A 16,006-nucleotide genomic window follows, 5' to 3' on the forward strand; every position below is an offset into this window, starting at 1 on the left:
TGATAAGAACTCTTTTCTGTTTGTATGTATGTAGTTTAAGTCTGCTACATTAGTTAGTGAGGCCAATTTTAAATTCCATTGCTTCATGATCTTTACTATATAGTTATCAAATTAGTTGGGATGTCTGATAACCTAAACTTGCTTGATCTTTAATTCTATACTTTATTTTCCAACTACTACTAATCTAAAATTTAGTATAAAACGTCAGCCTATATTCAGTTGAGTCAATATACTATATTTAGAGACTTGGAACTCGGCCATTAGTACAATAAATTGTACCGTTTGGAAAATAGTCACAGAAAAAATCATAGATATGTGTATAGAAAAATCAATGTGTGATTGAAATTCATTTTGTGTGTTATCCCCACCCATATTTAGAATTAATTTGAATTACACGTTAGTTTTTTTTTGTTCACATGGTATTATTGATTAAGAAAATTTGAAATTTATACAAATGAGACTAGATATCAAAATGGTTTTGGGGTTTTTTTTCTTTTTTTTTTTTTTTGGGGGGGGGGGTAGCAATAGTTCAAGTGATGGATGTTGGAGACAAAGAATTAGGTAGCAAGAATCACCATCCTTATGCAATCAAATATTCTCTCAATATACATATGGATTTGTACAAGAATATATATATATATATATATATATATATGTATTTTATGGGAATTAGCAAACAAGAGGACACCTTGAGAGACAAACTTGCCAGCCTAGGCAGGTTTTTTCAAATTTAAACAAAGGAAAAGAGCAGACACCAAAAAAAGACACCATTGTTTGTTCCAAGAACTGATGAGCCCCGAGAGAGAGAGAGAGAGAGAGAGAGAGAGAGAGAGAGAGAGAGAGAGAGCACAAAAGAACCAAACAACATCTTTTACTACTACTTTACATAATTTTGGACAACCTAATACAGACACAATTAGCCAATTATAATTAAGCATCTAATCAGAGTCTTAACTCAAGCACAAACCATGATATAGACTTGAAGCTAGTAATTAATTCATTAATTACTCTGGTAATTACTAAGGCTGTTGAAATGTTCTTGATTAGTGACTGAGCTTAACTGTTGGTGATGATGGTGAAGATGAAGATGTTGGAGATGGCCAGAACTGTGCGTTCTTCACCCTGGAAATGCTTGTGAGTACACCCAATGGTGTCACATCTCCGATGATTGTCACTTTCTTTGAGGCTAAATCTATGCTAAACGACGTCACTCCTGCCCCCAATTAAAAAAAAAAAAAAAAAAAAAAAATCCAAAGTCATTGCTTAAATTATATTATATTAGTGTCACCCATTACGATTATGTTTAGATTTAGGGTTTGAAAAGGAAAAGTGAAACCAAAAAATCAATTTAATTCATTCACTTTTCCTTTCTTTTTCTTTCCTTCACAAATCTCTACTAAAATTATTGATCAGACTGCAGAGATAACAATAACACACTACCCAACTAATAAACAACGAAAAAAAAAAAAAAAAAAAAGAGGATAAAATCAAAACGATTGAACACGCAAGATATATATGATGAAAACAAATGGGATGTGAGGTGCCAGTGTCAGGCCAAAAGCTTAGATGAGAGAATGCGTTCTTCACGTATGAGAGTGGGCGTACAAGTTGTAATTCAAGTTTTGGCGCTCAAACTCTAGTTTTGTTTTTGAAATTATTTCTCTAATAGTGAAGACGGCTTCTCTCGTAGATGTAAGCAAAATTTTGTCAAACCACGTAACTCTGGCCAGTTCAATCGTGTTGATTTCATCTTTATTTCTTTTCATTGTTATTGGTTGCGTCGTGTGTTATTTTTCTGAATCGTGGCTGCTTGTGCTTGAACCCTCAACATCAAGCCAATTACAAACTTTGACATACAAAAGTTTACTTACCTTCCATTCTTGAGATGTGTTTTCTGACTTTGCCTTCACACCCTTTGCAATGTATTGACACCCTCAATTCCACAACCTGCAATAGCTTAAGACAATAGCTTGAGGAAGTACAAACAAACACCTTATAGATTAAAACAATAGCTTGGGGAAGTACAAACAAATACCTTATCACGAGAGTGAGAGTGTGTTGAAGAAGATTTTAAAGACGGAGAATCATTAGCGCTGCTCAGGTGGCGCGTTGAAGAAGATTTTATAGACGGAGAATCATTAGCGCTGCTCAGGTGGCGTGTTGAAGAAGATTTTAAAGACGGAGAACCATTAGCGTTGCTCTGGTGGCGCGTTGAAGAAGATTTTAAAGACGGAGAATCATTAGCGCTGCTCAGGCGGCGCGTTGAAGAAGATTTTATAGATGGAGAATCATTAGCGCTCAGGTGGCGTGGTGTCAAGCTCTGTCTAGGAAGTACCAATGCTTTGACATGATCTGAATCCGATACCACGTTGAAGAATGGTGTGTCACTCAGGAGATACCTAGAGGAGCCAGGAGGACTAGTCAGTTCATTTATGTCACTCTGCTTAGCAGAACTCTTTCGGGTTCTCTGATAATAAGGTTTTGGATCAATGGGTAGTTGCGAAGTACAAGGGACAGGAGGAATTAGGCCTCTTCTCCGATCACCGCCACTGACATGGTGGCTGTGGCGGCTGATTGGCCTTGTGCCATGGCGGATCACGGACCGTTGATCCAAGCTTGAACATATGGCTGTGGAGGCTGGTGATGCACAGAAAAGGTCCATCCTTTTCATGGTTATGAAACCAAAGGGAATACTCAAGATAGAAGAAAATTAATGGTTATATGCACAAGTATTTGGAACTGAGAGCAAGAGAGACCATGAGAAAGAGCTTCAAAATGAAGCCTAAGTTGATCTGCTTATAAAGGAGGGGATTGGAAAGAGGGAGTGATTCAGGGGAAAAGAAAAAGATGCAAAGCTTAGGTCCACCAAAACTAATTAATGAATAATTAAATTTTGGAGGGTGTTACTTTGATTTATCTAGACCATTAAAGTTGTGTTCACCCTTTTTTTTGGCTTTTGGAGGGAAGGTTAAATCAGTTGGGTTCATTTTGGTGATCTTTGTGTGATATGATTACTCCCACTAATAGTAGCATATTGGGGCCAAATTTCAAAACTAAGTACTCTTATTATTGCCACATTATTGTTTTGGAGAAAGACTGAATTGACCAGTTAATGCATAGTCATAGGCCAAGGTCACTTGACTCACAAGAGTCTACTTCAACATATGAGTAATTATTTAATAATATGGTGTTTTCAATAATTATTTAGTAACCTCGAAATATCAATAGGAATGATAGACATAAGATTAGTAGAGCCAACATGACCCCACATTAATCGATTGGACGAGAGATAAGATTGGACTTATTCATTCCTTTTTAAGTGCCTTTATTTGTCAAGAACACTACATGCACATGTTACAGTGAAACTATCTGAGATGAGTGAATCACTTTCCTTTCTTGGCTAGCTCGAAATTCCCTCTCGAAAAGGGACAGTTTGAAATAAAAAGTTCTAAGTGTAGCAAGTCCAATCACAAAACCGAACAAAACTCTTTCCCATGAGATGAATCCTACTAAATAAGTGAGTCCTACCTTATATATATGTCTAATATTGTGATCAAATTTGTTTCTGTAAAGAATAGTTCTGAAATTAGTAGAAATTAATATGAAAGTTATTTTGAATTGAATTTTACAAAAAGATGGTGTCAGTTCAAAAAATGTATTTGGTATTTGTTCATTGCTCAACTGGTGGAGGTCATGCTTGAAATATTGAAGATGGAAGATACTGTGTGGATGAGGTTTTCAGAAAAGAAATATATATTTGAATGTTTTACTTTAGGGTAAATTACATTTACCTCTTTTGAGATTTCTGACAGTTATAAAGACTTTTTCTTCTGTGATTTCAATAATTACACTAACCTCCCTTATTTTTTAAACTATTATCAAAATTATCTCAATCTGTCAAGTTAGTATAAACGACCTTAGTTGGGTGTGAAAATTGATTTGTACGTGAAAAAACAAAAATAACCATAAAAGAAAAATATATTTGAATGCTTTACGTTAAAACTTTAAAGAACATCCACATAATTATAGGACTGAATGTTATTCCATTCTAACCTTGGAAGCAAATTGTTTAGGCTTATTATTATTATGCATAAAACATGTGATTATTATTCACTTGAATTCGACAAGATTGGAACAACTGTGACTGATGGTAATTTTTGTCCTAATCCGACTATCATTTAAATAAAGTATGATGAACAGTGAACTAGGAGTCATGACGAAAACATCAACAGAAATTCATGACAAAACATCAATAATTTAACATGAACACAATGTAAAAAACTATATTAATTATCTACTTTTATATGGCGTAGAGTTAAAAGAAAAGATGTTGAAGAACTAGACTTTAAACCTCAATTTCTGGATAATAATTGGATGAGACAAAGCAACGGTCAAATAGTCAGCAATGGTTTACTGTCCTAAATTCAATAGAATGAAAAAAGAATAATAATGAAGATAATCAGGAAAAAAAAAAATTAAGGATGATTTAAGGTGGGAGCACATGTATCTAATACAGCTAACAATGCGCAGAAAGGCATGTGATGTTACCTCATTACTTGTCTCTTACCTAAATTCCTAATACTAATTAATCAGTAAGTATCACACAAGTTACATATACTCTGCATCTGTATTCATATATGTATAGCTTTTTTTTTTTTTTGAACTGATATATGTATAGCTTATTTGGTAGGTGTTTGCTGCGAAGTAGATATAAGAAAGAAAAAATCAAGATATGGGGAAGAATACAACAAGGGTTCATTGAAAACTAATGTGTTTTTCGAAAATGAAACGAAAACACAAATGAATTACTCAATAAATTTGATCTACTTGAAAATTTGAGAAGAGGATTTTGAGTAGTTGGTCCACTTTTTGTAGAAATGAGCCCCATTGTCTATGGTGGAAAAAGTTACGAAGTGAGTGAATGAAGAACTTCAAGTACCATTAACTGTCCCCATGTTAGTGCAATAAATCACAGCCAAAATCATCACCATATCTTATGCACAAAAAGGAAAGAGTTAAAGTGAGTGAATGAAGAACTTCTCGAACCCGCCTTTAATTTTTTTGTGACAATCAATGAAATTCGAACCCTAATGTCGGCTTTACAATAGTTATCATATTACCTAGCTTGAACCGATTAATTCAGTAGGATTTGCCCAATTAGAGCACTCCCTGTCTTCCCTTCCCTTGTTCTGTTCCAGGTCCATATAGGAGTTGGATCCGGGTCTAGGGTATGAGATCCAAGAGAAGTTACCAAAATAATATTTTTGGGCAAAGTAAGTCTAAATTGTTTTTGCCTACTTTCAAATGCATTAAAAGAGTATCTTTGAACTGTTCCCAGTATCTTGTTGGCAATTAAGCCTGCATATCGAAATCATTTCACATTAATATACTATATATCTATATACTTATGATAAAGTGAACTGTTTAAACCTGTTACTGTGAGAATTTTGTAATTCTTTGCAATGCTCTTGAATAATTAATTATTGCAATTCATTGCACAGACTATCGAATAATTAACTATTAAACAATGAAGAAACATATACAAATTCAATTTTGATGAATATCAAGTTGGCTGTGATTTGTGAAAGCCACCATCTTAAAGTATATGTAGACTGCAGAGGCATAAGTGGTTTAGATACCAACATCTTGTTTGGTGCTGTTACTTCTTCCCCTGCTTCCAAATAACCAATTTTTTCACCTTATATAAATTATTCATACCTCATGAATTACAAGCAGAAGTTACAACAAGTATTTTGATACATATTTTCAAAATACCAAAAAAAACTTATAAACAACTCCATAAAAACTGCACCAAACAGACCGCTTGTATCATTTCGAAATTCTCAAAGGCAAGAGTTGGCCGTCTCAGCTAACAAATTGCCAACATTGCTGTTCAGGATCATCAAATAGAAAGAGGTTCTCATTCTTGCTTGTTTACATTGGTATCATCTAGTACTTTGATAGCGTGGCCAGGAATCATCTATACCCAAAATTTCGATTTTCTATACCTAATGCACTTCCAATTATACGAGGAGAGAATTTTAAAACACAAGAATCACAAGACATGATACTGCGACTGTGTTTGATGAAAGACTCGAATCCCCAGGATTATAACCTTGTTTATTAGTGTTCCATTGCTACATCAGAGGGAGGATTGTAATGATGAATTTGGCAAATGGCTGAGGTGTATTCCTTTACGGGTAGGTCCTCCAGTTCCTTCCTTTTTGTGACCTTTCAAGTGGGATGTTGTAAAAAGTTAATGATAATCATAATTACACTCCCATGATCACTTCTTGATTAGCACTAAAAACCACTTTACCTGGTTGACTATGTTTGTTACATTCTGTAAAAGCATCTATAACTAACTATAATCCTTTTTAACTACAATTGATTTATCATGAAAATGTTCTTCTATTTGGGCCCGAAACCTAATTGCCATGATTATCAGAACTTCAGAAGGTTTTGTACTTGGTTCTCTGTGGGTGGGCCAAGATTCAACTGTGATTGATTTTAATCCCATTGTCCATAACGCTGTTCTGTTGTGACTTGAACTCTATTGATTTGAAATACAAAAACATTTTCTACAAAAACAAAAAAAGAAACCATATACAAGTCTACTTTAAGTCTGTTTTCATAATCCAAACCATTCATCTTATAAGTCTCGCCAAGCAAATTACTCATCCAAAAAATTAATTTGATTAGATATTAGTAACCACGTGACTAGAAAATATTTGTCTTCCAAAAGTGAACGGTAAAAGGGTCTATTTTTTTAAGATAATTGCGACTTGTGAGTCTAGAATAGACCCAGAACCCACTAATTGAACCTCTCTTGTCAAATTAAGGATTGTTCAATTAAGAACCAGAAAAGCTCCTTTTTTTTTCCCTTCTTTTTTTTTTTTTTTTCTAACATATTTTTGTATTGTGTTAGCCATCGAGATGAAAATGTGGCAAAAGAATTTCTTCATAGCTCAAAACTTATACTACAATGTTTGAGTCTAGAATTTGACAAAGGAAAAGGTAATACTTGTACCTACCAATTTTCCCATTGGTAATCAAACATAGTAGCTACCCAATTACTTTGTACCAACCCAGTTCCTAAGAAATCCCTATTTATTTTCTTCTTAACTTTCATGTCAACCAAACAAAAGCAACAAGTATATCATCTCTCATTTCATTTTCATGTTTCTTTATATATCATTATTTATATAGAGTTTCTGAGAAATTCATCTCTCATATATATGTACTAGTTTTTTCTGTACCAAACATTTCTTTAAACACTTTATCCAGTACCCTTTCAAGAAATTGATAATCAAATTGCAATGTGGGGTCTCAATGAAACCATTTGTTTTCTAATCACGCGTTTAAAGCTGTGGGGCTTTCTTTTTAGTGGATGGATTAAGAGCCCCTTTATTTGATCTTACATTTCCTACTTTTCTTTTTCCCATTTTTTTTCTTCTTTATCTTTCTCTTTAATAATTAATTAATTGAAATTCAATGGTTTCTTATTGTGACCTGATGGTGAATCAGGTGATTGTGTCTATCTTCTTTTGACAGTTTCTCTGGAAAAGAATGCATTCCCTTCTTTTATCTCTGGCATTTGTTAAATCTTTTTCTTTTGTAATGATAAAAGAGTACTACCATGGCAACTAGACCATGCTCAACAGGAATTTTCGTGTGTCTAACAGGTGCCATGTGCTACAAGTACAAAACGCTGCTACAAGAAGAGGAGGGAATTAAAACTTACGTTTTGAAAACAAGTATTTTATTTTTATTTTTTTTTTTGGTTTTGCGGGAGATAAGAATAAATAAGTTATTAAATGATGTGTCAAGTGATAAATTTCTCTATTTCAAAATTTTAAAATTTTATAAATTTTGTTTTATAGACCCATTTTCCATTAAATTTATATTTTTCAAACCTATTTGAATAGATCCATTAAATAAAATCTATATTCAATGTAAAATTTGAAGGAAAAAAAAAAAATTGAAAATTTAAGAAATTTCTCAGTTACATAAAATTTCACAATTACTGTTCCAACAAATGTGAAATTTCAGAGTTTTGTTACCATATTTTGGAAACAAAAAGTTTCCAAACCTAATTCTATTTCCATTTTTTTTTTTTTTTTTTGAAAACAAAAACGTTATCAAAACTGGTATACATCTAACATTCTTACAGGTGGAGTATAAGAGTGAAAAGAATTAATATATATTATGTATAATGTAGTAATTTATTATAGTTTTTTGCTTTCCTCGACTGTGTCCTCACAGGGTTGAATATATGCAACTAGCTGATCTTTTCACAAATGCAGAAGAGGATAATTTTCTTCGATCATGCAAAGGCGGGGGTTAGGTTAGCCAACTACCCACATATATACTTTTCAAAGTAAATTACTTGGAACTTTTGGCTACTCTTAATTAGCACACAATCAGAAGAATCGCAATCAATTTCAGTGATCTATCACCAATGACTTTGTAAAAGTCATAATACTAGTTGGCCTTCCTTACAAGTGTATGAAAATACAAGTTGGCCTTCTTTACAAGTTTATGAAAAAGAGAGTGAAATTATCACTGTTATTTATTTTGAATGACATTGATGTGAGAGCTTATAGAAGTGTAGTAAATCACATATTTTTTGAATTAAAGTAGAACAATTAACGGAATTGGGACTAAAGTGTAACATATCAAATACTTTAAGGATTATTAGTATAATTAACTTCAAAAAAATTAATAATCAAGATTTGAACTTAACTTCGGTTCCATATTTATTCTTGTGTAATGATAGTTTATTGATGAAGCTATTACAAGCTTTTGATAGTGTCCCCTTGTTGTCAATAGAATGTATTGATCACTATATGATTGGAAATGCATGTAATATGGTCTTCATCTCATTGGATAGTTATTGACAACATGGCACCATAATAAACAGTTTTTTTTTTTTTAATTGACAAGATGGCACCATAATCGACCAATCACAATGAATAAAATTCAATTTTATCAAAATAATAATAATAATAATAATAATAATAATAAAGGAGCGATCAATGGCTCTTTCACTTTTCTAAAGGCAATAGAGCTTGCGCCCCTTGTGTCCACATAACATGCTATCAACTAGGCAGAGAGATCTGAAAAAAACATCTTAGAGAGGAAGGACAAAGTTGATCCTATATTTCTTTGTTCGTTAGAGGAAAAGTTGGAAGGAGCTTAAGGCCCATTTTGGCAACGAACTTTTTTTCGGCTGTTTTTTGTTTTTGGTGATTTTTTTTTTTTAAATTATGTCAAAATTTTTAATTTTTCCGGTCCATCTTGTTGAGACGAATCTAAAAATTATTTTTTTTTTTTGAAAAATTCAAGAAAAAAATCACTAAAGACAAAAATAAGCCAAAAAAAGATTGCTTATTGTTGTTTATTTTTGTTTTTTCTTGATTTTTTTTTAGATTTTTTAAAAAAATATAATTTTTTGTTCGTCTTGTCAAGCTGAATTTAGAAATTTAAGGCTCTGTTTGGTTTGCCTTTGGAATCATGATTCCAAAAGCAAACTTTTCAAATCATTTTTCAAAATTCATAACCAAATACACAATTCAAAATTACTCAAAACTCAATTCAAAAATTAATTTCAAAACTCATAACTAAGCACACAACTCAAAATTCAAAACTCAAAACTCTTTTCAAAGCTCTTTTGATGATATAGTGTTGAAGATGGTTAGTGATGAGATTGTTAAATTCTTGTTATAAAAAATCTAAAAAAATCAATTTCTATATTTAAAAAAGGGATATTTACCGATAAATCTCATCACACAAATAATTGCACCAATTGGTCCCAACGTTATGTCTGTTGTTCTGATTAGTCCTGTTAGTGGAAGAATATCGTCTCGTTTGATCCTATTTTCCTTTTTTGGTAACATTTAGTGGTCAGTTATACCTTTTATTTTATTTTGGCTCGTTTGTGATGGGATCGGTTGTGCATATTTGGCAAATTGAATATTGAAGTACAATATGTTACCTTCATTACGTTAGGGTTTAGGCTGTTGTGACGGGGGGTGCATGGGTGATTAGTGTCGTTGTGTGCCGTATTGGAGAATCAGAATTCCGCCGTCAGCAGTTCCAGTGTTCTGGAGGTATGGTTCGTTCTCAGTTGTTATTGCGTGTGTGGTAGTGTATGTGGTGTGTATGTGTATACTGCATGTTATGTGTTGTACTGATTGCATTATTGTAAATAGTTGCTCCCTATTAGTATTGGGCACATTCGTATTCATTGTTTTAACGAGTTTCAGGCGTATAAAGCGGTTTATGTGATGACATATTGGTGTCATTCATTTTTATTTGAGGGGTTCCAGTGTGTGTTCATATGTAACGGTATATGTATTTTCCCCTAAATATTGTTGTAACACAGTGAAGAGTATATTGTGTATCTGATATACATGGGTAAGGTTTGTGGGGGTATTGGGGCTGAGGGGGGTGTTGCCATATGTTTGTACGTTACAGTAGGTTTCGTTGCACTTATGATAATCGAACTCTATTTTGTGTCAGTTGTTGGATATTGTAGGGATGGACGCTCATGTTATGTTGGTGTGTTGTTATCGCAGTACGAACGCCGGCATCAAATTGCGATTTCTATTCCGATTTGATGATTTGGTTAGTTGTGTTTGCGGGAAATTTGATGGTCTGACACATGGTGATGTGTGTTTGTTTTTTAAGATGCTGGGATACAACAGTTTCAAATTACAAAATGATATTGATATGAAAAACACGGTATCCCTTGCACGGTCTTTCCGATTATGACATATTGACGTCGTTATTGAAACTTGTGTCACGCAAAGTATGCACGATATTGGCAGCGCAAATCAGAAACGATGTGATGTTACGTTCAGCTCGCCGGGGGTAGGAGACGAGTCAGACATTGATGATGAACAAGATGATTTACTCCCCAAATTTTGTCCTCATGTTGACAAAGTTTTCATGTCTGCGCTATGGGCTAGTGGCATCACACATGTGGGTCAAAGCTTTGAGGGAGGCGCCGCTGAATTTCGCAATGTCCTTCATAAGTATGCGATTGAATGTGGATTCCGATTCAAGTATTTGAAGAATGATTTCGTTCAGATTACAGCTGTGTACACGATGAAGGAATCAACAGGATGCATGTGGTCTATACACGGACAAGTCATGCATGCCGATGAGTTTTTCTACATTCGTAAGTGGAATACAAAACACAGTTGCGATGTTACCATTCGGATACCCAAAAACCCAAGGACTGGGTCTGATTTAGTGTCCGATGCTATCTCTGAACAGGTACATGACAAACCGCTAACACGCCTGACCGATGTTGTTTATGACTTGAAGAAAGACTGCGGATTAGAGATAAGCTACCGAGTAGCTTGGTTGGACGTTGAAAAAGCGCGGGCTGAAATGTTTGGTGCACATTCCATTTCTTTCGATCAATTACGGTGGTATAGTAATTCTGTTATGGAAAATAATCCAGGCAGTTACATTAACATTGACTATAATGACCAAAATCACTGGTTCATACTATTTTTTATATCATTCAAAGCATGCATCGATGGTTTCAACCATTGCCGCCCTTTACTATTCCTGGATGGTACATTCTTGAAGAGGAAATTCAAAGGAAACTTATTAGCTGCAACTGCAAAGGATGGTAATCAAGGCTATTCTCATTCATTCCACACAATCTGCTAATTGCATAACTATGTGTGTTGCCTTTTTTTTTTCTTTTTTTTTTTTTAAATCATGTGTAAGTTTCATCCACTTACTGAACCTACTAACAATTTTTCATACAGGGTTATTCCCATTAGTAATAGCAATTGTCGACTCGAAGAACACAAATAACTGGGCTTGGTTCTTGGAACATCTCGCCAACGTGGTTACTGCGAACAAGACGCTTACATTCATATCAGACCGACACATAGGCATACTCGAATCTATTCCAAACACAATCCCATCTGCCCACCATGTGTTCTGCTTGCAACATTTGCAACAGAACTTGCAAGACAAGATATGGTACGCCAACAAGATGCACCGTGTCGGCTTGCTACGCAAATTTCGAAAATTTACCTATGCACCACCCGTAACAACATTCAATTCTAGTGTAGAAAGGTTTAAGATATCAGGCCGAAGTGTAGCAACAAATTTTTTGAAAGATTTACCCTCGTCATATTAGGCAAACGCCTACTTCCGGTACGCACTCGTTCACGAATATAGTGCACCAAATTAATTACATATGCTGCCCATATCAACGTATGTCTTGTTCACAATTACATGAACATATTTTTACATTTCATGTTTGTTTTGTAGGGGTGACCGATACGGTGAGATGTGTTCCAATGCAGCTGAGTCATTCAACTCATGGATCAGCGAGGCACGTCACCTCCCGATCACGAAGATGGTTGACAGTATTAGGACGAAAATTATGGATCAAATGTCAAAACACAGACGTAAGGCGGCCGCATGGCTTGGAGTTCTTTGCCCCAAAATGGAGTCTCGCTTGGTGAAAGCATACAATAAAGGCAGGGTGTGGCTTGTAAGCCAATCAAATAAAGATGTGTACGAGGTGCATTTGTACCCATCAGTACTTGTGGATGTTGGCAGGCACACGTGTTCATGTTTCCAATGGCAAATTAAACAGTTACCATGTGCACACGCAATGGTTACAATCTGTTACAGTGGACGAGATTTGTACGATTTGGTTAAACCATTCTACCATGTGTCTGAATATCGTTTGACAAACGTCTCAAGCATAACTCCAATACCAACTATTGAGAAACCACCTTTCAGTATTAAAGATTTTGTCATACACCCACCAGTTATGAAACGACCACCTGGTAGGCCAAAGAAAAAACGAATTCGGTCAAAGGGTGAAGAAGTGCAGCAAATTCGTTGTGGACGTTGTCAATACATGAGGAACCACAACAGGAAGATATGTAAAGAACCAACTTAGCCTTCACTTTCTGCGACTACATGTCTAACATTTTCATCCCAAATTTTGTCACTTTGGTTTAATTTGTTTTGCTAAATAAATGGGTGCCCAAACCCCTAACGTACCATACTATTATGTTTTCCGTTATTACGCCGATTTTATTACATTAGCTGACCAAATAAATTGGGTGGCACACAACCCCCACATGAACCGTTTATCCAAATATTTTCATCATTGTGTTGTGTTTAATTTTTCTTTTCCGCAGGAGGACATTGGTATGTACCTTACTATTGCACAATTTTATTTTTGGTCTGTGTGTGTTGTTTGAGTTAAGTGAATGTTACAGTAAAATATGTTCACGCTCCAAATTAAATGTCATTTCACACAAATATGCTCCCTTTCAATACACATTTTCAAAACAAAATATGTTCTTCACACCTTTACACTTGATACACGCTGCGCTTAATCCATATTGTAATAAACACATCAACACATATAAACCGAATCCCATAAATTGTTCACCTTCCGCAACACACGTCCATTCAAACATATCCCACAATTACACCAATTTGTTGGAATTCAGATTTGAACAATACATGACAACTATCTAAACCCACGAAAATATATACTGAATAAATCACAACAAGCACACCATTCTGATTACCATCCAATTGTTGACACCACAATTTGATTATGTAAACCTATCCTCACCATTTCAAAGTTCTCCACCACTGGATAACCAATGATGAAGTGTTGCATATGCATATACACTACCCGATTCCTTGCAGACTAGTGCATCAATTACAAACTGAAATTATTCTCAATTAACCAATTTGTACACTGGGTCATATTTTTAATTTAAATTTAAAAACGAGGTATCAAACTATAAATCTTAGGCACATTGCACCAACAATAACATTCATCAAATTAATAATAGTGTTGATGAATGTCAAAACAAAATTTTCAAAAACCAAAAAATCGAAACACTTCTCCGACGCACATACGATTTTACACACCAAAATCCAGCAACTGTGGCTACATAATACATGCACAACTACACATACGGATACATTTCACATGATTGATTTATATCTACATAGATACATAACATTCGAACTGAATATCTGTTTACATGAGAGTGAAATCTGAAGCGAAACTCAGAGGGAATATTCAGCAGTGATGTGTTGTTTGTAATTAATTTCAGGGGGTGAAAAACAACTTTTTGTATGTTCCAATCCAACGGGATGGGAAGGGATATACTTGTGTTTGTTTGTCACCAGTCTTTATTTAGTTTGGGTGGAAGCTACGAAGTTGGTGGGTGTGTACGCATCCCCCGGAGTGAACATTACACAACGCCTGCTGTGTGACACCTACCACCTCCAAAAACATAACTCCTACCCGGTGGTTACATCTCACATACTAATGTACCCAACATAAAACTTTTAAGACAATCACATTGATAATTGTCACACTTACCCACCTAATTTATTGTCCACCCATCAAACCACTGGTATACAACATCATCAAACAAACACATGTACACTCTATTCACAAATGCCAGTTTAAATACCAATGTTATATACACATAGTGGCCACCCAAGAATCGTAAATCACAAAAACAAAATCACGATTATCGTGCAACCACATCGTAACTACTACCAAATTAAAATTGTTCACGTACGGTTCACAAAAGACAATCATAATGCATATACCACTATACTAACCAAAAATATATAAATTTAAGCTATTGTTTTTTTTACAGCCTAAAAATAATTCAATCATATCTAATCTTTCAGCCCCCTGATCGTGTCATTCACAAATCCCTTCACCATGTTTGCTCTTAACACGATACTGTTGTTTCCTCTAAAAATAATTCAATCATATCTAATCTTTCAGCCCCCTAATCATGTCGTTCACAAATCCCTTCACCATGTTTGCTTTTAACATGATGTCGTTATTACCTTGCAATGAACGGCCCACATCAAGATGGTGCATGTATTGTCGCATCACCGCGCACACAATAACCGCACAATCCAGCCTACATTGAGGAAACACAATGACAATTTGTCAACTACATTGCACAATTACCTAACAAAGAATTTACAATGTCCCAATATCAACATAAGGGTACTTACGAGTCAGCTCTCTGTTGGGGGCAGTTTGCAACAGACTTGAAGGGGTGGTTGAAGGTCTCAGTGATGCTTAGCTCGTCTATTCCATCCGCTCGCAAAGACTGTTTCATTACACTAGACATACGTTCCTTCAACAACACACAAAACACCCCACACCTTATAAAACCACAAGACGCCCACACTCATTCAAACACAGGAAAAAATGTGCATTTTACCAGGACAAGAGCTTCATTGTAATGCATGTCTGACCTGCCATTCGACCGTTGCCTTATCGGATTAAAATACTTCTAAGTCCCGTCCTCTGCATCGTATACCACGAGAGTCCAGTGTGATTGGTTGCATATTGGAAAATGAATATACCGACAATCCTTTGATGATGCAAAATTTTTTAGCACATAACTCTCCATTGTTTTTGTGTTGCTACTTTTGATAACGTCCTACAGGATAATCAGTGCTTTTAAAAAAAAATCCCTCACATTACCCATCGTATAGCAGTGACACAGTAACACTCACCATGCAAATACTGCTGAAAAAGTACGATTTGTCTGACAAATCGTCACCCGCACTGACATTCGCCTGCTCTGTCAATAATATATCTGCATACGCATCAATTACCTGCCGTGAAACAAATAACACATGTGTTACCAAGCTCATCCGAAAATAATGCGTATGACAACCCACATGTATAGTGTTTTAAAAAATAACACAGCACATGTAACACAAAATGCAGTACGTCGTCTTACATTGCCACGGACACTCTCTCCATGTATAAGATTTTTAATATCGGTAAAATACACCGACACACCATTGTCAACCCCAGTCCATATAATAGCCCTGTGCAGAAAACAACCACATCAATTAACCAAAAACTGTATTTATAGTGGGTAATTAAATTTTCGTGTACTCCCACACATACCTGTCGCCATTCCGTTTGTAAGCCTTTGTTATT

The 16,006-nt window shown here is 35.0% G+C and overlaps 3 protein-coding genes across 3 annotated transcripts in view; 2 read left to right on the plus strand and 1 right to left on the minus strand.

The window, feature by feature from the left end:
- The window catches only part of LOC114266972 (large ribosomal subunit protein uL29), a 57,726-nt gene that overhangs the window by 24,438 nt on the left and 17,282 nt on the right, over window positions 1–16,006 (plus strand). The gene's annotated exons all lie outside the window — the stretch shown is intronic.
- LOC114266971 (protein SODIUM POTASSIUM ROOT DEFECTIVE 1) lies at window positions 617–3,050 on the minus strand. Its single transcript, XM_028207956.2, has 3 exons — window positions 2,036–3,050; window positions 1,872–1,947; window positions 617–1,213 (listed from the first exon to the last, which is right to left on the minus strand). Exons 1-3 carry the CDS (start codon window positions 2,669–2,671, stop codon window positions 1,044–1,046), a joined length of 882 nt encoding a protein of 293 aa, XP_028063757.2. The 5' UTR covers window positions 2,672–3,050; the 3' UTR covers window positions 617–1,043.
- LOC145807073 (uncharacterized) lies at window positions 10,816–12,946 on the plus strand. The gene is made up of 3 exons (XM_082904994.1): window positions 10,816–11,647; window positions 11,790–12,105; window positions 12,304–12,946. Exons 1-3 carry the CDS (start codon window positions 10,816–10,818, stop codon window positions 12,944–12,946), a joined length of 1,791 nt encoding a protein of 596 aa, XP_082761120.1.

This window comes from Camellia sinensis, chromosome 14, assembly GCF_055761805.1.
Source record: "Camellia sinensis isolate YWXY chromosome 14, ASM5576180v1, whole genome shotgun sequence".
Classification (NCBI taxonomy): Eukaryota; Viridiplantae; Streptophyta; class Magnoliopsida; order Ericales; family Theaceae; genus Camellia; species Camellia sinensis.